Source organism: Hypanus sabinus, chromosome 22 (genome assembly GCF_030144855.1).
Source record: "Hypanus sabinus isolate sHypSab1 chromosome 22, sHypSab1.hap1, whole genome shotgun sequence".
Taxonomy (NCBI): domain Eukaryota; kingdom Metazoa; phylum Chordata; class Chondrichthyes; order Myliobatiformes; family Dasyatidae; genus Hypanus; species Hypanus sabinus.
In genome coordinates this window covers 34,536,457-34,560,387 of record NC_082727.1, presented here as the reverse complement: position 1 = coordinate 34,560,387, position 23,931 = coordinate 34,536,457, and the positions used below count along the sequence as shown (strand labels likewise).

The 23,931-nt window shown below is 40.5% G+C and overlaps 1 protein-coding gene across 6 annotated transcripts in view; it reads left to right on the top strand.

Annotated features, from left to right (window-relative positions):
- Positions 1-23,931, top strand: part of sgms1b (sphingomyelin synthase 1b) — a 94,390-nt gene that overhangs the window by 47,316 nt on the left and 23,143 nt on the right. For all 6 annotated transcript variants that reach the window (XM_059947450.1, XM_059947444.1, XM_059947447.1 and 3 more), the window contains one exon: positions 22,980-23,880. In XM_059947450.1, the coding sequence (XP_059803433.1) occupies positions 23,255-23,880 (626 nt within the window). In that variant the 5' untranslated portion in view covers positions 22,980-23,254. The remainder of the gene's footprint in view (positions 1-22,979; positions 23,881-23,931) is intronic.

Sequence of the window (23,931 nt, the reverse complement as noted above, 5' to 3'; positions counted from 1 at the left end):
TCCCTCCCCAGATCACAATCTCCTTCCTTTATGCTGATTCTTCAATACCTTTAATTTGGCTTATGACAGTAGTGTTGTCATCAAATTTGAATATGGCATTGGAGTAGTGCTTGGCACACAATCATAAGCATAAAGCACACAGTCTTGTGGTGTACCTGTGAAGAGTTGATGCTGCCAAAACTGAATATTTTCAGCAGTTTTGGATTTTAAGGACTGCTCATGCTTGCAATTTTTCATTCTTTCTGGTTGACTTGTATTCTTCCTTATTGGTATTTCTATTGCATACAATCTTGATCACTTTCTCATTGTGTAATCTATTCACACTTGTGTTTTTTCTTAATCATTGGAGCTGCTTAATTATTTAGTAATTGTTTTTACTGAACATGATTAAACGGGAATCTTTTGTGTTTATGATTAAACAGGATGCACCTTTTAAACATTTTGGTATTGGTACAAGTTAGATGCATGTGAATATGAGGCATATATTGCTTCTAGCCTCAAACCAGATGATACAGAATAAAAATCTGGCACTGTATCAAAAGGGAGTTTTTCCTGATGTAATTTCCTGATGTGCATGGGGAAGTGGAGTGAAGCCTTAGTTGCAGCTGTGGAAACTCTGAGGTTTGGTTTAAGCCCACTACCCAAATCAATTAATGTTACTTAGCCATTATCTTGAAATGCAACAAGTTTCAACTAGAGTAAACACCATGTAAAATGTGTCTTTCAAGTTCATTATGACTTTACATAACATTCAGTAGAATTCACTTAATGGAATTTCAGTAAGAAAATCTGGAAATGATCATTGTAAAGTCACTGTCATAACCAAAGGTCTCATTAAGTTGGTACTTAGCTCAAACCCATGCTGAAGCATAATTACTATCAAAATTATCCATGTAGGGCAAAGGATTTTCAGATTATTTTGACTTGCATTTGGCCTTTTTCTATAACCTTTACAATGCATATTATATTTAATTTTAATGGGGTACATCTTCTGTCTTGGGTGGGGTGTAACGCTGATTTTGGACTTGACATTGTACTTTTAAAGTCCAGCACAGGCAATAGTCTTAAGTCAGCAGCACCCTGTTTTTGGCAATTGCCCTTCCATTGCAGCAGTGGATTCCTCAAGGAGTCCAATGGTGCAGGGTGAACTTCTGTAGGTATCTCATTCTTGGATCGGAATGTCAGTCTGCTGCACCTGCAATATGTTAAAGACTTGGACAAACAAGTACATAGACTCCTTGAAAGCAATGGGAGGAAATAGTTGCTAGGAGAATGGAAAGATTATCTTTGGCAGTTTAAGTGCATGTATTTATAACAAGTGGTTTGGGGGTTTAAAATTCTTAAATTTGTTACTGTTATGAGTGGTTTGAATGTGCATGTCAAACACAAACACTGAATTTCAATGGAATTTGGATATGTGATGGGGTCTCACTGACAAAGTAGTCTATTCTTGCTTGGCCATCAGAAATATTAAAAGATCATTTTCTTTACTAATTCCTGCACTGTTTTTAAAATATCTCTCTGAGCTTTATTGAGATTCATTGGGAACTCCTAACATTCACAACCGTTTATAATAATTTCTTCCTCAAGTAGCTAATGGGAGCAACTCTCTACTGCACTGTGCTATGCTGGGAGCTGACCTTACAGTAAACAATCACATCTGGGGCTGCATTTAAAAAGCAGGAAGTTCTAATGTTTGTACTTTTGAAATGCTTTAGTATTCAGATCACCTATGAATTATGGTCTAAAATAGGTCACAGGTGATCATCTCCAGATGATCAGCAGAGGAACATCTCCATCATTGTAGTTCCTATTATTGATGGACCTATTCTAATAGTGGGAGTGAGCTCCGAATTTTGTCCATTTAGTCATTCTTCAAAATGTTTCTTTCAATTTAATTTCCAAAAGAGAGGTCAGAAGGACTTTTTCATAATTTTTTTGAATTGAGTAGTGTATCTCCTGGAAGATTTTCCCCTCAAGATGTTGGTGTAGCATTTGAAGGACTTACTTCCTCAGTGAATTCTTTGACTGACAGATTGTTTTAGAAATGAGATAGAAAAATAGGGCTTATGTATTCTAGAATTTTGGCAAATTGAGGTCATTGCATTGAAGTTAAAGCATTTTGTGGAAATTCCCAAAATGATGTTGGTGTTTCTTCTGGTAGTGTTCACCAGAACTGAATAGTACTGGCTGTGGAATAAAGGATTTGCTCATTTCGGAATGAATTGAGAAATTTCTTGATTGTAAAATACATGGTTCTGATTTAAATAGATTAGAGGTTCAGGTAGATTTTGGACTGCACAGGAATTGATGTTTGCAGGATATGCGGACACTGATATTATTGAACAGCCAGGATTAGATAAATTGCACTAAAACAATTGTACTGTGTGTGTAAATAAATAAATGCAGGGAACGTTGAGTGTGCCACTCACAAATTATCGAAATGGACAAATTATGTCACTTAAATGTGACTTCACATCAAGTATTAGGAGTTAGTGACGTTTGGAATTGGATCTGTAATATTGACATTTCAGCTTCCAAAGATTAACCAAATGCAAGCAATGTTAACTTTCAAAATTCAAAGTACATTTATTATCAAACTATTTATACTATATACGAATTTGAAATTTGTCTCCTTGAGATTCTGGCTGCCACAAAACAAAGGAACCCATTAGAAAAAAGTCTGTCATCTCCGAATATGCAAAAGAGAAAAACAAATCATGCAAACAATAAATGTAAGCAAATAACATTCAAAATTGAAGGTTATGAAAGTGAGTCCACGGCTACAAAGCCGGTCATCACTGCACCCAATTCAGGAGCCCAATAGTTGCAGGCCACAGCCTCAGTTCAGCAGAGATGCGTAATCCTCATGGAGCAGTGTCCCTTGCTTCCAGCCCTGACACCCTGACCTCAGTCTGGCCCAGTGCTTAAATAGTCCAAATCTGTTCCTCGCTCTCAGACCAGGCCCTGCCACTTTGGCCCGTATCGGACCTTTCCATTTCAGCCTGGTGCTTAAATCAATCAAACCATGGATCCTTCCTCACTCTTGGGCTTGGGCCCAGTCCTGGACCCCGCTGTCAGCTCACCTCACCTCAGTTTGCTGCATTGTATCACCTCTAAATCTGCTCCCGCAATGGACAAACATTGGCTCATTCCCCACTCTCGTGCCTTACCAAGCCGCCTCAATTTGGACTGTACATGCTCTGCTGCACCTTTGAAACTTTGAACACCACAAAAATATCAGGTCCTACAGGCGTACAGGCAGTTCAACAGCTCAGCTCTGAGAGGGAAGTTGTAAGCTATTGATTGCAGTGATTGTATCGGAAGAAAAAGTGTGATTAATACAGTAATTTTTTGTTTGCTATCCACCAGTCGTTGCTGTGTTTCATCTACACCATCTTAAATTGGTTTGGTTGACTAATCTTAGAAATCTTTGGGGGTAAAAATGAATAGCGATAAATAATTCTGGTTAGATGACAGTGAATCTGCTTGTAAATTCAGTGTTGCTCCCGTAAATGGAAGAGAATGGTCTGATGGGAAGCATCAAAACACTGTGACAAGATCAGCTTTCTAAAGGGAGAGAGTGAGCAGTAGAGGTCTTGGTATATAGTAAAACAATGACATGGGTAGGAAAGGTGAGGAGGTCCTGAAGAGAGATTTTAGGGAACTAGGTAGAAAACTGAAAAGCAAGACCTTCAGGATAGTAATACACACAATTTCTGGATTGCTGCTTGTGCCACACTTCAGTGAGGGTAAGAATAGGAGCATTTGGCAAATAAATGCATGGCTAGAAACTGGTGCAGGAGGCAGGGATTCAGATTTCTGGATCATTGGGACCTCTTCTGGGGAAGGTATGACCTGTGCAAAAGGGACAGGTTACACCTGAACGCAGAGGGGATCAATGCGCTGCAGGCAAGTTTGCTACAGATGTTTGGGAAGGTTTTAACTAACTTGGTAGGAGGATGGAAACTGGAGTGAGGGGGCTGAGGATAGGGTAATTGATTTACAGAGGCAATGTGTAGTGAGACTGCTAACAAAGACGGGCTGATGATAGGGCAGAATTGCCAACAGGATGAGTTGCAGTGTAAAAGGGGGACAGAATCAAAAAAGGTGATAAATATATGACTGAAGGTGTTTAAATGCACACAGTATACAGCACAGAGTAAATGAATTTGGAGCACAGTTGCAGCTTGGCATGTATGACGTTGTGGGTATTACTGAATCGTGCATGAAAGAAGATTATAGCTGGGAGATTAACATTCAAGGATAAATGTTGTATCGAAAAGACAGATGGTTAGGCAGAAGGGGTGGAGTGGCTCTGTTGATAAAAAATAAAATAAAATCCTTAGAAAGAAATGACAGAATTGGCAGGTGTAGAATCGTTGTGGTAGAGCTAAGAAACTGCAGTGGTCAAAGAACACTGAGAGTTGTATACAGACAGTATTAAAGAGGTGGACTGCAAAATACAATGGGAGATAGAAAATGCATGTCAAAAGGGCAATGTTACAATAGTCTAGATCATAGGTGTCAAACTCAAGGCCCGTGGGCCTTATCCAGCCCGGCGTACGATTATATCCGGCCCACGAGATCATTTTAGATAGATCTATTATTTTAATTATTAATGGCCTGGCAATATGAAGCCTATGATTGTAAGTTAATACCAATCATAAAAATAATGCTTGCTCAGCAGTCTTCTTCATAAGAAACGGAATTTGTGAAGTGAAACACTTTGTAGTTATAGCAGAGACTGAGACACATGAGAACAGGCTGAAAAAACGGAGGCAATGAAAGCTGCGTTCGCACGCGCCCGACTGATCCGGCCTGCATGAAGCTGCATTTTGCCCAATCCGGCCCGTGACCTAAAATGAGTTTGACACCCCTGGTCTAGTTAGTTTTCAGTATGCATGTAGATTGGGGAAAGTCAGGTTGGTGCTGGATCCCAAGAGAGGGAATTTGTAGAATGCCAACTAGATGGCTTTTTAGAGCAGATTGTGGTTGAGCTCCCTAGGGGATCAGCTACTCTAGATTGGATGTTGTGCAATGAACTAGAATTGATTAGAGAGCTTAAGGAAAAGGAACCCTTAAGTGAGGTGATCATAATATGATCAAATTTACCCGTGAATTTGAGAAGGAGAAGCCAAGATAGGTGTATCAGTGTTACAGTGGAGTAAAGGAAATTACAAAGGCATGAGAGAGGAGCTGGCCAAAATAGATTGGAAGGGGACACCAGCAGGGATGACCAGAGAGCAGTAATGTGAGGAGTTTCTGGGAGCAATTCGAAAGGCATTGGATTGATGTATCAAAAAGAAGATGTTTTCTAAGGGCAAGGTCACACAGCCGTAGGTGACAAGGGAAGACAAAGTCAATGTAAAAGCCAAAGAGAGGGCAAATAATAAAGCAGAAATTAGTGAGAATTCAGGGGATTGGGAAGCTTTTAAAAACAAACAGAAGACAACTAACGACGTCATAAAAGAAGGGGAAGATGGAATATGAAGGTAAGCTAGCCAATATTATTAAACAGGATACCAAAGAAAGGTGAGAGTTGATATTGGACCACTGGAAAATGACGGTGGCGAGGTAGTAATGGGTGACGACAAAGTTGAAGACTAACTGAATAAGTTTTTTGCAATGGTCTTCACTGTGGGATGTTCGAGAGTGTCTTGGGGCAGAAGTGAGTCAAGTTGCTATTATTAGGGAGAAAGTGCTTGTGAAGCAGAAATGTCTGAAGTTAGATAAATTACCTGGAACCTGGACCAGATAGTCTGCACCACAGGTTTCTGAAAGAGGTGGCTGAAGGGAATGTGGAGGCATTAGAAGTAATCTTTCAAGAATCAATAGAGTCTGGTATGGTTCTAAAGGACTGAAAAATTGCAAATAGCACTCTACTCTTCAAAAAGGGAGCAAGGCAGAAGAAAGGAAATCATAGACTAGTTGGGCTGTCCTCAGTAGTTGGGAAGATGTTGGAGTTGATTGTTAAGAATGTGGTGTTGAGGAACTTGGAGACACATGATAAAGTAGGCCAAAGTCAGTATGGTTTTCTTGAGGGAAAGTTGTACGACAAATCTGTTGGAATTCTTTGAAGAAATAACAAGCAGGGTAGACAAAGGAGAATCAGATGTTGTGTGCTTGGATTTTCAGAAGGCCTATGGTATTACAGGAGAGATACTAGCATGGATAGAGCATTGACTAAGTGGCAGGATGCAAAGAGTGGGAATAAAGGGAGCCTTTTCTGGTTGGCTGCCAGTGACTAGTGATGTTCCACTAGTCTCTGGTGGATGGCAGTATTGATGGCTTTGTCACAGAGTTTGCAAGTGACACAAAGGTGGGTGGAGGGGCAGATAGTGTTAAGGAAGCAGAGGCTACAGAAGGACTTAGATTAGGATAATGAGTAAAGAAGTGGCAGATGGAATACAGTGTCAGGAAGTGTATGATCATGCACTTTTGAAGAAATAAAAATGTAGGCTATTTTCTAAATGGGGGAATAAATTCAAATATGAAGTGCAGCAGGGCTTGCAAGTCCTCATGCAGGATTCCTCAAAGGTTAATTTGCAGGTCGTCGGTGGTGTGAAAGGCACATGCAATATTAGCATCATGTCAAGAGGACTAGAACATAAAAGCAAAGATGTAGTGTTGAGGTTTTATAAGGCACTGGTGAGACATGACTTGGAATATTGTGGGCAGTTTGAGCCCCTTGTGTAAGAAAGGATATGCTAACACTGAAGAGGGTTCAAGGGAGGGTTCACAAAAATGATTCTGGTATTGAAAAGCTTATATGAGGAGTGTTTGATGGTTCTGGAATTTAGAAGAATGAGGGTGATCTCATTGAAATGTTAAAAGGCCTTGATATTGTCAGTGTTGAGAGGATGTTTCCTGTGGTGTTCCCCACCACCCACAGGATGCATCCTCAGAATAGAAAGATGTCCATTTAGAATGGAGATGAGGAATTTCTTTAACCAATGGTGAATTTATGAAATTTGTTGACACTGGTGGCAGTGGAAGTTAAGTCATGGGTATATTTAAGGCAGGGGTTGATAAGTTCTTGATTAGTCAGGACATGAAGGGTTACAGGGAGAAGGCAGGAGATTGGGGCAGAGAGGGAAAATGGATGACCCATGAAAATATGATGGAACATATTTGATGGACCAACTGCTTAGAAGTTAAATGATTGGAAATTGTAAAGTTAACTCATATTTCAAGAAGGCACTGAATACAAAATTAGATGATACAGCTGTCTACTATTAAAGTTCATTAATAGCTTGTTAAATCTCTGTGGTTCATGTTGTGATCTGAAGTTGTAAAAGTTTGTTCTGTTGAAGTCATCTTTAGAATAGAACAAATACGGAAAGATGTGTTTATTATGCAGACTGACAGTGTGACTGTATGATGCACTATAAATATACTTTTAACAGGGAACATTTTTACATGTGGAAAATATTGCTAATGTGCTGGGCAAAAGCATGTGACTGTTAAGCAATGGCTGTGGTTGGAACTGAAAGTGTGTTACTCATTCTATTTTAAAAAAAAGTCAGCATATATCCAGTATTAAGTTATACAGTCTGACAGTACTTGGCTACAGTTGATAGGTTACTTTTAACTTTTTTGGGTATAGATCATACCTGAATGAAGCATTTACCATTAACTCTTTGAACATTTACTATTTTCACCATTAAGCTGAATTTGGAAACCATACTATCTATAAAACAAACTTCATCAACATGAGTCTATTTTGTAAGTGGTTCCTAAATGTAAAGTCTCTTCTTCCTAGAAGGAAAGCGTAGAATAGTTATTGTATTACAGGTTAAGCACTCCTTAAACAAAAACCTCCAAAATTCAAAATTTTTTAAAGTGCTGATATGAGACCACAAATGCAAAATTCCACAAGGCGCTGGGAAGGTTCCTAGGTGATGCACAGTCTCTGCGCACCACAGAAAGTTAAGAGAAGTGAACTCGTATGCCATGAGAGTGGTCCAGTTTGTTTACAGCTGTCGTCATAGTTAGACCTTTGTGCATTGCTCACAGTAATTGCCATGTGTTTTGTACTTATTCTCTGCTGTTGAAAATACTATTGAAAATGGCAAAAGGCTTGCACTTACCCCAATGGGTTAATAGTGAAGAGAAGAAGCATGTATGTTCAGCTACAGTAAAAAACAAAGTTAAGTGATTTTTTTAAACAGCTCGTCTGCACATTGCCAATTTAATTACATTGTCGCTGTGTACAATTCAAAATTTTGTGTTTTTACCACTTGTTCAGATATAAAGACAAATAAATAACATTAGACATTTTGTATCAATAAAACTGGTGCAAAAAAATCTGTAGATCCCCTGAATGTGGAAAAGTTACCAATCACTTCAGTCTGGTACCTGAATTGACAGATTGAGCTTTATTTAAAGAGAACTATGGAATGAAATCTATCAATGTTCATTGGTGATTTGTTTAAATGGTTAATAATGGCTTTGAATTCAGTCATCTTTCAGAGCTGTGTATTAGCCATTTTAACAAAACCATATCCATAAACTGGTAAATTTTGGTTTGTTTTTACTGAACTAAACTTGCTATTTTCATATTTTTACTGAAGAAAGCAAGTTACTTTCTTGACAAATAATAGTGATCTTATATTTTGTCACTTTATTCCCATTAAACTAACAGATATATTCCTAAATATTTTGGTATTTTTTCTTGAATACTAAATGAGCTTATGTATTTATTGTTTAAATTTTCTATTCATTTTACCAAAATGTTTCAATTACACTTTATTGTATTTTTTGTATTGAAGCAAGTATTGTAGATTGGATTTCATAATCTTAAGATTTCTCACTTTTTAACCCTAGGTTTGAAAAAATGTTCCATTGCTACACTGAGCATGAAAGCTTACTATATTGGCAATGAATTTCTCTCTAATCCTCTTACTCAAGACTCCAAAATGTTTTGTTTGTGAGATGAGTATTGTGCAAACCAATATTTAATTATACCATATTTCTTTATAAGGAAATGCTAACGCACATCTCGTCAAAGACTGACTAATTCTGCCAAAGCCCACAGAAAATAATGTTGGCATGATTATATAAAGTCCTGATTATGACATCATCCAAATCTTTTGATTAGATAAACAACTATAGAGCAAAGCAGTTTTGAGATCAGAAGTATTGCCCATCCATAAGGTTTGCATCTTGATATCTGTAGTGTTGTCTTTTACACAGTGCTAAAGCAAAGTAAATTTGCATTTTTTTTTTGCTTTTGTCAGTGGTGAATTTATAACACCAATTTTCATGCTTTTGAGCATTAGAAATAAACAAGATCTCAACCAAGTATTTATTTTTGTTAATGGATGGGAATTTAATTCTGATTTTCCTTATTTTAGTGTAACCTGATTGGATTCAACCTGTGTTCAAAACAAACAGATATCCATTTAGTTAAAGGAGCCTAAGGTTTACTTCATAGCTTGCATTGACATATTTATTTTTCAGGCTTATCACCCCATTGCCTAATTTGAGAATTGATTTTAGCTGTGGTGAATTTAAAGTTTGGTTTGCTTGCTCAGTGTTAGGATACTTGTGAAAAGTTCAATTTAAAGAGTCTCTGTTGTGAAATGATCTTTACAAACTAGGTTTTGTTTGTGGGAAGGCAATTGAAGAAAAACTGTTGGTTAATCCTGTTTTCTTTTTAGCAAAACTTCAGTTTTATCAGTTCTGGTAAGGAACACAGCAGTTAAATATGAAGAAATTGTTGCATTATCTATAAACTGTGCAATGACGTTTTACACAAAGGTCTATAAGCATTGTATATGCTGTAAAGATATTGCATAATACTGCTGCAAGGCAGATATTAATGCCTTGTTGGATGAATGTCAGTTTAAGATGCCAGCAAAGCAAACTCAGTTTGCATATTATGTTTTAGATTAATCTGCGTCATTTCCACTGAAATCCATGAAGTAACAGAAATTCTTCAGTTGCTGAAGCTGGAATTAATATATATTCGCCATTCAATTATTTATCTGGTACAGTAGGTATTAGATGTGCACTCTAGTTGTCTTTTAATGTGGATATGCTGAGCTGCATAATAATCCAAGCTGACTTATGAAATGAGTAACTTTGAAGTTGTATTTTTTTCCTTTACACACTGCCAGAATTATGTAGAAATCTGTTTTCATAAAATCAGATCGCTATTTCTTGGTGTCACTGAAGTGACTGATTATTTTTTAAATTAATTAATTTTGTTTCAACATGGCTTAAAATGTGTTTGCAGTAAGGAAAGTTTAAACATGGCACAACGATCTGCTTTGCTGGAGCTTAGGGATGTACAGGTTTCCCCCGCTATCCGAAAGTAGAGCGTTCCTATGAAACCTTTCGTAAGCCGAAATGGTGTAAAGCGAAGAAGCAACTACTATTAATTTATATGGGAAAAATTTTTGAGCATTCCTAGACCCAAAAAATAACCTACCAATTCGCACATAAAGCCTAAAATAACACTTACATATAGTAAAAGCAGGAATGATATGATAAATACACAGCCTATATAAAGTAGAAATAATGTATGTACAGAATCAGAGTCGGAGAGATTTAGCCAAAACTGATTTGTGGAAAAAATTGGCACGTGCATGCATGTGCACACACCTGCCCGCACAAGACTTCACGATCATGGTAGTCTTTCTCGGGGTAAACATAAGTATAAAGTGGGCGCAAACACGAGGAAATCTGCAGATGCTGGAAATTCAAACAACACACACAAAATGCTGGTGGAACACAGCAGGTCAGGCAGCATCTATAGGAAGAAGCACTGTCGACATTTCGGGATAGATAATGCAACAATTTCTTCATCTTTAACTGCTGTGTTCCTTACCAGAACTGATAAAACTGAAGTTTTGCTAAAAGGAAAACAGGATTAACCAACAGCTTTTCTTCAATTGCCTTCCCACAAACAAAACCTAGTTTGTAAAGATTTCACAACAGAGACTCTTAAGTCCTGACGAAGGGTCTCGGCCCGAAACATTGACAGTGCTTCTTACTATAGATGCTGCCTGGCCTGCTGTGTTCCACCAGCATTTTGTGTGTGTTGTTTAAAGAGGGCGCCTTTTTTTTTGTAAAAGTGAAAATCCTCTTCGGATTTATTTCGGTTAGCGAAAACTGGTACTAATGTAGGTATTTGGTAAAGGTGAAGTGGCATAAAGCGGGGGACACCTGTATTTAAATTTCATATCTTCGCGTTGCAGCTCTAATGAAAGTTTCACCCTCTGCTCTTTATCATTAGATGTTTAATTTCTATATCAGAATCTGGTTTAATATCATCACCATATGTTGTGAAACTTGTTACATGGCAGCAGTACATTACAATGCATAATAAAAACAACAAATTTACAGTATAAAAGAAGTTACATTAAATAGTGCAAAAGGAGAAACAAAGTAGAGAGGTGGTGGTGTTCATGGCTTCAATATCCATTCAGAAATCTGATGGCAGAAGAGAAGAAGCTATTCTTGAATTGTTGAGTGTGTGCTTTAGGCTGCACTTCCTCCTCCCAGATTGTAGCAGTGAGAAGCGGGCAGGTCCAGAGTGATATGGATCCTTAATGATGGGTGCCACCTTTTTTGAGGCATCGCTGCATGAAGGTGTCCTGGATGCTGGGTAGGCTAGTGCCTATGATGGAGCTGACTGAGTTCACAACCTTCTGCAGCTTATTTCGATCCTGTGCCGTGCACCCCCTCCCTCCCCCCACCCCAGCCAGTTAGAATGCTCTCCATGGTACATAGTCACAGGAAAGTACAGCACAAAGGCAACCTATTCGGCCCATCTAGTCTGTGCTGAACTGTTTAAACTGCCTATTCCCATTGGTCTGCACTGGGACTATAGTTCTCCCCCTCCCCCCCCCCCCATGCCCCTGCCATCCATGTGCCTAGCCAAGCTTCTCTTAAATGTTGAAATCAAGCTCACATACATCACTTACGCTGGCAGCTTGTTCCACATTCTCACAACCCTCTGAGGCTATGTTCACACTAGACCGGATAATTTTGAAAACGCCGGTTTTGCATAAAAACAATACGCGTGCACACCAAGAGTTGTTGAAAATACCTGCATCTACATTGGGTGAATCTCCTCCTGCTGAGCATGAGCAGGACACAACCTCAGAAAACAAGCGACATGTTTGATGTTGAATCTCGCAGTGAAACTGCGCATTTGTGCAGTTACAGACCAGAAAAACTGAAAAGGAAATTGCCAAATGACAGGGAGCTGTTGGCTGTCGTGCAGGAAGACTTAAAAGTAAAAAAAAAACAAATACTGGAGTGTATGGAGGCAACCGACAGGGAATTCATGGACAGTATGACCCAGCTGACGACAAACATTGAAAAACTGACTAACTCTGTTGCATTAATAAAGCATCTTGTTAGGTGTATAAAACATGTCTACATCAGACCATGGACAGCTTCAAAGCAATTGCACAACCACCGACTGTGACTCCAGGCCAGGTCTTCACATGCTATGATTGTGACTCCCGTCTCCCCTTCCCCCACCATCACTACTCTGCAATCCCCTTTCCCTCAGATCCCATCGTCAGCTCCTGGGCCCTCAGAGGCTCCATCTTCCTCCCCTCTCCACCGCCACTACCAGCCTCCTTTCTCCTCCCCCCCCCCCCCCACTCTGATCCCATCTCTCATCCGTGTCGGGACTTTACCATTCCCTCTGACCTTCAACTCACTGAGGCTGAGCGCTCTGTCCTCAGTAAGGGTCTCACCTTTGTCCCCCTTCACCCACACCTCAGCGAGTTCCGCGTACGCCGTGATGCCAAACTCTTCTTCCGCCAGCTCCGTCTCCGAGCTTACTTCTTTGGCAAGGACTCTCCTACCCCTACCGATGACCCCTTCTCCTGTCTTCAGCCCTCCTCCTCTGCTCTGCTCTAGTCTGGTCTTCTGCCTGCTCTGGATCTCTTGATTGCTAATTGCCGACGGGACATCAACTGTCTTGACTTCACCACACCGTGTTCCAATTCCAACCTCACTCCTTCTGAATGCTCTGCTCTCAACTCTCTCTGCACCAATCCCAACCTTACTATAAAACCCGCTGATAAGGGGGGAGCTGTTGTAGTCTGGCGTACTGACCTCTACCTGGCCAAGGCACAGCGACAACTCTCTGATTCCTCCTCTTATTTACCCCTTGATCATGACCCCACTAAGGAGCACCATGTCACTGTCTCCTATACTGTCACCAACCTTATCAGCTCTGGAGATCTCCCATCCACTGCCACTAACCTCATACTTCCTACACCCCGCATTTCCCGTTTCTACCTCCTACCCAAGATCAACAAACCTGCCTGTCCAGGTAGACCCATTGTCTCAGCTGGCTCCTGCCCCACTGAACTCATTTCTGCATACCTTGACACTGTTTTATCCCCCCCTTGTTCAATCCCTTCCCACCTATGTTCATGACACTTCTCACGCTTCGAATTTTTTCAATGATTTTAAGTTCCCCAGCCCCCACTGCCTTATTTTCACCATGGACGTCCAGTCCCTATAATACCTCCATCCCCCACCAGGAAGGTCTCAAAGCTCTCCGCTTCTTTTTGGATTCCAGACCTAACCAATTCCCCTCTACCACCACTCTCCTCCGTATACCCGAATTAGTTCTTACTCTCAATAATTTCTCTTTTGGCTCCTCCCACTTCCTCCAAATCAAAGGTGTAGCTATGGGCACCCGCATGGGTCCCAGTTATGCCTGCCTTTTTGTTGGCTTGGTGGAACAGTCCATGTTCCAAGCCTATAGGGGTATCCGTCTCCCTCTTTTCCTTCGCTACATCGACGACTGCATTGGCGCTGCACGCATGCTGAGCTCGTTGACTTCATTAACTTTGCCTCCAACTTTCATCCTGCCCTCAAGTTTATCTGGTCTATTTCTGACACCTCCCTACCCTTTCTTGAACTTTCTGTCTCCATCTCCGGAGATGGCCTATGTACTGATATCTACTATAAGCCTACAGACTCCCACAGCTACCTGGACTATTCCTCTTCACACCCTGTCTCTTGCAAAAATGCTATCCCCTTCTCACAGTTCCTCTGTCTCCGCAGCATCTGCTCTCAGGATGAGGCTTTTCATTCCAGGACGAAGGAGATGTCTTCCTTTTTTAAACAAAGGGGCTTCCCTTCGTCCACCATCAACTCTGCTCTCAAACGCATCTCTCCCATTTCCCGCACATCTGCCCTCACCTCATCCGCCCACCAACCCACTTGGGATAGGGTCCTCACCTACCACCCCACCAGCATCCAGGTCCAACGTATAATTCTCCGTAACTTCTGCCACCTCCAACATGATCCCACTACCAAGCACATCTTTCCCACCCCCCCTTTCTGCTTTCCGCAGGGATCACTCCCTATGCGACTCCCTTGTCCATTCATCCCCCCCCCCCCATCCCTTCCCACTGATCTCCCCTCCTGGCACTTATCCTTGCAAGCGGAGCAAGTGCTACACCTGCCCTTACACTTCCTCCCTTATCACCATTCAGGGCCCCAGACAGTCCTTCCAGCTGAGGCGACACTTCACCTGTGAGTTGGCTGGTGTGGTATACTGCATTGTGTGCTCCCGGTGTGGCTTTTTATATATTCATGAGACCCGACGCAGACTGGGAGACTGTTTTGCTGAACACCTATGCTCTGTCCGCCAGAGAAAGCGGGATCTCCCAGTGGCCACACATTTTAATTCCACGTCCCATTCCCATTCTGATATGTCTATCCATGGCCTCCTCTACTGTCAAGATGAAGCCACACTCAGGTTGGAGGAACAACAGCTTATATACCGGCTGGGTAGCTTCCAACCTGATGGCATGAACATTGACTTCTCTAACTTCCGTTAATGCCCCTCCCCTTCTTTTCCCATCCCTGATATATTTAGGTTTTTTTTCTCTCTCTACCCATCACTCTGCCTGTTCTCCTTCTCCCTCTGGTGCTCTTCTCCCCCTTTCTTTCTCTGTGGGCCTCCCGTCCCATGATCCTTTCCCTTCACTCACTCTGTATCCCTTATGCCAATCTCCTTTCTGGCTCAGCTTCACCCCACCCACTTCAGTCTTCTATCATTTCGCATTTTCCCCTCCCTCTCCTACTTTCAAATCTTTTACTATCTTTCCTTTCAGTTAGTCCTGAAGAAAGGTCTCGGCCCGAAACGTCGACAGCGCTTCTCCCTATAGATGCTGCCTGGCCTGCTGCATGCCACCAGCATTTTGTGTGTGTTGCTTGAATTTCCAGCATCTGCAGATTTCCTCATGTCTGCATCAGTGTTATCTTGTATTTCCATATAATGTTACAGTAGGCTGTTACACATCTATTGTCAGAGAAGTACTTGCATAAATAGGTAAACCACCTTCATACAAGTAAGGACAGAAAACAGGGCAAAGTGAGTATACTTATTTATTTAGTAAGTTATGGGTCAAAGTATTTGGTGAGTACATTTCTAACTCTTCTGGCTTCAGTCTCATTGCCGTCTGTTCTGAAATTGTTAAGTTGTGTGGGGGTTGCATTCAAGAAAACAATAGAATGCCGCCATCTGTTCCGGCACATCATGACAGCATTTCTAGAAATCTCTGGTTACCCTGTCCACATTACTATTGCCCAAGCGGTGTTTTCAAATTTACACACTCTGGAGGGTGGTTTAGAAAAGCTCCATTTTGGGGGGAGGATGCCATTTCAGTGTAGACGGAGGGTCAAAACGAAGAGAAAAAGCTTCAGTTACGGATTTATCTGGTCTAGTGTGGACGTAGCCTGAGTGAAGATGTTTCTCCTCAGGTTCCCCTAAACTTTTCACCTTTCACCCTTAACCCATGACTTCTAGTTGTAGCCCCACCCAACCTTAGTGGAAGAAAACTGCTTGCATTCCCCTCTCTTTACCCCTCATGGTTTTGTATACCTCTATAAAATCTCCTCTGAATCTTCTATGTTCCAAAGAATAAAGTCCTGACCTGTTCATCCTTTCCTCCAGACCTGGCAACATCCTTGTAAATTTTCTCTGTATCCTTTCAACCTTGTTTGTATCTTTCCTGTAGGTGGGTAACCAAAACTGCACACAATGCTCCAAATTAGGCTTCACCAATGTCTTGTGCAACTTCAACATAACATCCTATATTCTGTATGCAATACATTGATTTATGAAGACCAATGTGCCAAAAGTTTTTCTTATCACCCTATCTACGAGTGACACCAATTTCGATGAATTATGGAACAAATCCCTTTGTTCTGCACTACTTGGGTCCTTCCGTTCACTATGTAAGACCTACCATGCTTGGTCCTACTGAAGCACCTTGGACTTTTTCACATTAAATCTGTCTGCCATTTGTTTTTTAGCCCTTTTTTTCCAGCTGATCCAGGTCTTGCTGCATCCATGATGGTCTTCCTCACTGTCTACTACACCCACAATCTTGGTATCATCCACAAATTTGTGGATTCAGTTATTCACATTGTCACCTTGATCGTTGATATAGATGACAAACAACGGAACAGGACTGATCCCTGTGGCACTCCACTAGTTACAGGCTTCCGGTCAGAGAGGCAAGCTTCTACTACCAATCCTTTTGCTTTCACATATTGGTTGAATCCCTGAGGATTCTCCTTCACCTTGTCTGCTAGGGCAACCTCATGCCTTCTTTTAGCCGTCCTGATATATTTCTTATGTGTTTTTTCTAATCCACAAGTACCTCATTTGTTCCTACCTGCTTATACCTGCTATGCACCTTTTTTTCCCCTCAACTCAGGCCTCTTGTAAGCCAAGAGTCCTTAAACATTTATCTTTTATTCTGACATCATTAAAGAAATTGGGCATTGAAGTTATATTATCCATGATATTATTGAATAATGAAATGGGGAATTCAGTAATGAGTATTTATTTACTAAAATTAAGAAACATGCTTCAAATAGCTACACAGGTAGTGTGCTTTGTACTACTTTGTAGAGTGCCAACTCATAATCGTATTTCAAGTTCTCCAGTCTGAATACTCATCAGGTCATTTTACACCCAACCTAATTGAGTATTTTACAAAAAGCATCTGTTCAAGCTGCATGCTGCTGTGCTGGTAACTGCACAGATTCGGCAATGCTCAGTGTTGCTTTGCCAGAAACCTGGTGTGAACCCCTTTTCTCTTAGCTGTGAGTTTCTGGATTTGGAACCTGTCACAAACCTTTGATTCTCTGGGAATTGTCAGTGGTTCTATTTACAGGGGCTTTTTGAAGGTTAGTGTTAAGCTGGGATGGAAACTTACGGCCACAGTGAAGTCTCTTGGTTAGGGAGTGATGTTCATGTAATGAAGGGAAGAAAACAGGTTCATTTATCTATTTTCAGGTTATGAGAGAGATTATGGGTCCAGGTAGGCTGTAACCTGAGGAGCATCTACTGCTGATCCCCAGAATTGCAATCAGGTTGTATATCCCTGAGACTTGCAGATGTTGTGAAGGCTTTAGCATGAATTGAATTTCTTACATCCTTCACATACATGAGGACAAATAGTCTTTACGTTACGTCTCCATATAAATGTGCAATCATAGTAATTTCTAATAAATAGAACACTCAATATAATATAGAATACACTCAGATCATTGAGGTCATCAGTCAGATGGCCTGGTAGAAGAACCTGTCCCGGAGCTTGTTGGTCCTGGCTTTTATGCTGCAGTACTGTTTCCCCGCTAGTAGCAGCTGGAATAGATTGTGGTTGGGATTGCTCGAGTCCGCAATGATCCTGCGGGCCCTTTTTAACACACCTGTACTTGTAAATGTCCTGAATCATGGGAAGTTCACAACTAAAGATGTGCTGGGCTGTCCGCACCACTCTCTGCAGAATCCTGAGATTAAGGGAGGTACAGTTTCCGTACCAGGTTAGGATGCTCTCAATTGTGCCCCTGTAGAAAGTTCTTAGAATTTGGGGGCCCATACCAAAACCATCTGAGGTGAAAGAGACACTATTGTGCCTTTTTCACCACACAGTTGGTGTGCACAGACCAAGTGAAGTACTTGGTGATGTGGATGGCGAGGAATTTGAAGCTGTTTCCCCTCTCAGCTTCAGATCCATTGATGTCAATAGGGGTTAGCCCATCTCCATTCCCCCTGTAATCCACACCAACTTCTTAGTTTTTGCAACATTGAGGAAGAGGTTGTTTTCTTGACACCACTGTGTCAGGAAGATTACTTCTTCCCTGCAGGCCACCTCGTTATTGTTTGAGATGTGGCGGATCAATATAGTGTCATCAGCAAATTTAATTAGCAGATTGTCAGGAAATGAATTGATTACTATAAAATACACAGCTTCTGATATGGAGCCACAACTTATTTGTTTGTAATTGGCAGAATGTTAGTGGTGGGGAAATATGGTCATAATGCCATTAGATATCAAAGGCAGATGGTTAGACTTACTTTGATGGTAATAAGCATTAGTATTTTAGTGATGCACATATCTCTCAACATCAATTCATGCCCAGCTTCTAATGTCTTCTTGTATAAAGACATTGACGGCTTCAGTTGCTGAGAACCTACATATGTCATTCATCTTTGTGATCATTAATGAATGATCATCAGTTTTGATTTTTTTTCTGGAAAGAAAGGATTGGCAGCTGAGATGGCTGCCCAAGGACTCTGAGGAACATTTCTGATCTCTGGGCCAGAATGATTGACCCTCGGCAATAGCCATTTTTCTTTAAAAGTCTTGTTCCAATCATTGAAATGTGTTTGCCATGCTAGGATTATCAAACCTCTTCATTGCTATGCTCAGCCAGATGCCACTTCACTGTTATGAGCAATCCATTCACAATCTCTTCAGCTATTGTTTGTACCAGCACTGTGGGGTGTGGAGCTAATAGTTCTGTAAACTCCTGAGAAGATATTGTAAACAATTTATTGAAGCACTTAATAGCACTTTTGGTGCTAACTTCCACATTTGAGGGTAGACTGGTTAATAATTAGTTGGATTGAATTAGTTTTTGAGAGATGTTTGTAATTTGGATAGATGTATAATATTTTAACTAAAAAGGTCTAACTGTAAAAACATGGCTTTTCTAGGGAATACATCTCGGACGTTGTCCCAAACCTTTGTAATATCTTTGGTTCTTTGCTTTTAATATAGAATTGAGTAAATCACATTGGTCCTCCATGTTAAAATAAGGTTCTGTTTCTGTAACCTGGGCAGTTTGCAAGTCTGAAATGTGGCTGAACAGAGTATCCACACAACATAAAATGCCCGTGGCCCTGCAGAAGATGGCAAGTCCATACTCTCAAGTGCTTCAGTATATGTGTGGGATTTACACAACATGGATATTAGCTGGGGAAGACCTATAGGTCATTTCCTGACTTCCCAGGGGAAATATCTGCTGAGCATTTTTGACAAAACATCGCAAGTGCTTCAAACTTCACCCTTGTACCTTGGTCTTCACTGTCACTGAGGATGGTATGTACTTGGCACCACCATGTCTACCTGCTTAATTGTCTATCATAATTGGATGTTTTAACACTTCAGAACTTTATTCCAATCATTTGGTCGTCAGTTCTGACCATGTTGATTTTGCTGTGTACCATGTATGTAACTAGTGTGGAACTTGTTAAATGTTTTTAGTGCTCCTTGTGGGTCGCCCTACTGCAATTTTTGAACCACAATTGATCATCTAGATTGAGTTTAATGTGCTGTGTTATTTCGGCCTCAAGATTGTGGTGATGTATATTTCTGATCAGTCTACAATACCTCACGACTCCTCTTCTGTTAACTGCTATATCTGTTCTAAGTTCATGCCAATAATCATGATTAAAGTAACACAGCATGTTTGTACATAGCAATAATTTCCAGCAAATGTCTTCTTAGACAGCTTCAACAGCGAAGTTGATGTGGGCAAGGTCATGTAATTTTATCCATGTTGGTTCACATACTACCTGCTGTAGACAATTTCTCAAAAATGTATTTGGCTGTGCTAAGGATATCAATCCTATTTTTCAATATTCTGCTTATAACTTTCTATGCAGTGATGATTTAGAAGCTCAGTTAAACATGATAATGTTTTGATTTACACTGTCCTTAACAGATTTCAGCTGCCTTTTGGATAAACAATTATTTTCAAACCCTTTCTAAACCTCTAATCCTAAGCCCGTTCTTTCTTCCTTTTTATTTATTCATTTTGCTGTACAGTGTGGACTAGGTCTTTTTGGCCCTTCCAGCCTCACCACCCAGCAACTGTTGAGAAACCCAATTAACTAATTATAGATGCCTTTTATTACAGAAAAATCTTCTTGCTGTTTACTCCAAAGCTGGGTCAAAGTCCTGTGACTCCCTGTACATAAAGGTGTGGTGGGTATACCCACACTGTTAAATCTGTAGTCGTCAGGAAGGTAACTCACTGCACTAAAGACTATTGGGGATGAGCAGTTAAGTATTGGCTTAACCTGCAAAACCTACATCCCTTGAGTGAATAAAACAAAAATTTCTATGTCTGTAATTTTGTATACTCCTGTTAGGTCACCACTTATTTTTCTCTGCTCCTAAAACTATCAGCTTTATTTGCCTCATGTACACCATATATATTGAAACGTACAATGATTAACATGATCAGATGTTTTTGGACAGCCTGCAGGTGTCACCGTGCTTCTGGTGTCAACATAACATGGCCACAACTTCCTAATCCTAATTCGTACATCTTTGGAATATGGTAGGAACCCTGAGCATCTGGGAAAACATGCGGTCATGTGGAAATCATACAAACTCTTTACAGTGGTGGGAATTGAACCCCAATCTTTTAGCCGACACTGAAAAGTGTTACACTAACTACTAAGCTATCGTGCCTCCCATATCCAACCTCTTGAATTTGTTTAAAAATTTTCGTCTACTGTAACATTCAGTGTTACAGTGTTGGAAAATGTATACATTTTGGTATAAGGAACAGTAGTGCAGACTGTTAGCCATATGGGGCAAAGGTTCAAACATCAGAGGTGCAGCGGTCCTAGGATTCCTTGTGCAAGACTTTCAGAAGGTTAATTTACAGGTTGAATCTATGGTAAAGAAGGCAAATGCAATGTTGGCATTTATTTCAAGGGGAATTAAATATAAAAGCAAGGAGGCAACGCTGAGCCTTTATTGGACACTATCAGGCCACACTTGGAGTATTGTCAACATTTTGGGCCCCATATCTCAGAAATGATATGCTCTGAGTCTAGAGGAGGTTCATGAGGATGCTTCGGGAATGAAGGGGTAACCTATGAGGACCATTTGGTAACTTTGGGCCTATGCTCACTGGAATTTAGAAGAATCTGTGAGGATCTCATTGAAACCTACCGAATGTTGAAAGGACTGGATAGGGTTCATGTGGAGAGAATGTTTCCTATGGTGGGGGTATCCAGAACTAGAGGCCATAGCCTGAAAATGAGGCATGACTCTTTAGAACAAAGGTAAGGAGGATTTTTTTTTTAGTCAGAAGGTGGTAAATCTTTGGAATGCTCTGCCACAGATTGTGGTGGAGGCCAAGTCCGTGGATATATTTAAGGTGGAAGTCAATAGTTTCCTGATCGATCAGGGCATCAAAAGATATGACAAAAAGGCAGGTTGTATGGGTTTGAGTGGGATCTGGGATCAGTCATGATGGAATGGCGAGCAGACTCAATGGGCTGAATGGCTTAATTCTGCCTCTGTGTCTTATAGTTTATTCTAACTGACTACATCTTCCAGTCATTCACAGGCTCATGGGTAGGGGTCTCATAGCTGAAACATGTCATTCACGCAACTGTTTGATGTCCTCTGCATTCCTTGTTCCCATCTTCAGTGCATCACCACATTCTTCCTGTAGAACTGAAAATGGTGATCTAGCTGTGACCTAACTAATGTTTTGTGTAATTGTGCAATGACCTCCTACTCTCCCTTGGCCTTTGAAATATGCTGTCTGCCTATCAAACCCTTGTGCTCGCAGGCGCTCCTTGAACATGTGCACTAATATCCCTAAGCTCCTCAGTACTTCAGGTTCCTGTCATTCATTGTCTGCATCATATTGTTAGTAGATCTCCCAAAATATATCTCTCCTCTTTTTCAGGTTTGAATTCCATCTCTTCTCATTTTACCAACCCAAAATATTTTGTTCTGTAGCTGAAGGCTGTTACACTTAATCAGCAATACCAGCTGGTCTTTGTCATCTGCAAACTTGCTAATTGTTTCCTATATTCGCATCCAGATTGGTTTCTTAATACAGTGTTCATAATGCACTCAAATGGCTTTCTGTCATTTTAGGACAGAAGTTAAGGATTAGCCACGTTATTGTGAAGTGTACAAGGCCAGACTAGACAAGCATATTTGGTTTCTTCCCTTGAAAGGCATTAGTGAACCAGAAGAGATTTGCAATTTAGTATCTTTGTGGTTATCATTGCTAAGACGTTTTAGAATCCACCATATTAATCCACAGCAATTACTGTAAGATTTGAACTCTTGTCTGCAGGTCATTAATCCAATCCATTACATTACTAGTCTGGCAGTTTAACTATAGCACCACCTTCCAGTAACAAATTCTCATGTTAACTGCATTTTGTGATCAAGTGGCAGGTAGTTTTTTACAGGTAGTGCAGCTAGCTAGTGACCTGTTTTCTTCTGTTGGGAAACTTAAAAGAACAAAAACGTAATACTTCAATGGTGTAAGCAAAGTGAAGCCACATCTTTTGTAGCACAAGTAGGATTCTTCAGGCTTTGAGTTTTGCTTTAGGTGCTTAATGACTCCTGTTCTTACTCAGTTTAAACTTAGAACAAAATCTGGATTGACAAATATTTGCTCCTGTATCTGAGCAATTTGAAAGTGAAATTTCTTTACAGATCTTAATGGATAATTCCCATACTTCCTGTTCTTATCCACGAAGATTCACATAAGTAGTCCAATTACATTGTTAAGTTTTAAAACTGGAGCTATTGGGGTATGAAATTTATCTACTAAATTAATGCTAATGTTATACTTTGTCATTTTTAAAGATGTTATGCTTTTCTAATCTTCTTAATCTCCTCCCTCCAACCAACCAGGTTTACATTTCACCTCACAGAGTAAAGATTATTGCATCTGAAAATGAAAGCAGTTTGAGGATCTGCTAGCTGAGAGAAATCTTGAAACCAAATCACCAGATAAGCTTTATGTGCCAAACAAGATTCTGGAAAGAGATTTCTGTTAAATTGTTGGAGACAATGAACAAGCTGTGGGAAGAACTGTTTTTTTTAAACCTGGGAATGGTAATAAAATTCTTTTTGAAGATGCTGCTGCCAGTTAGTCATTTTTAGTTCATCTGATCTTTGTTACTGAAATGAAGGAGGTGGTGGAATGGTCATCCAAAGATGTGCTAGACTGGCTGACAGAGCATGGCATGCAAGAGTATACTGATGCATTTCAAAATAAGCTTGATGGCCCAGGCTTATTAAAACTGTCTAAGGAGGATTTCTATAGGCCACCTTTGTCACTTGTTGCTTCAGACAATGGCCAACAACTGCTGGAAAAAATAGAAACACTAAAGATGGAGCATCATATAGAAGTGCACAAGAATGGTCATGCCAATGGTCACCTTAACATGAGTTCCCTGAATGCCGACAGCACGAATGATATGCATAATAAAACCAAAAGAACTGGATTGGCAAATGGTTACAGAAAAGAAATGGTTCAAATCTCTATGCCAGAACAAGAGTGGCTTCCATCCTCTCTGGAATGGTGGAAGACTGGTGTGGCTTTCCTTTATGCACTTTCCTGTTTTCTACTTACAACAGTGATGATCTCAGTTGTCCATGAACGTGTGCCTCCCAAGGAGGAACAGCCACCTCTACCAGACAAATTTTTTGACTATTTTGACAGGGTGGAGTGGGCCTTCTCCATCTGTGAGATTAATGGCATGATACTTGTAGGATTATGGCTGGTTCAGTGGGTGCTAATGGAATACAAGTAAGTAAAATGATTAATGTAGCCTTCAAATGTAACTCATTCAATTTGTTT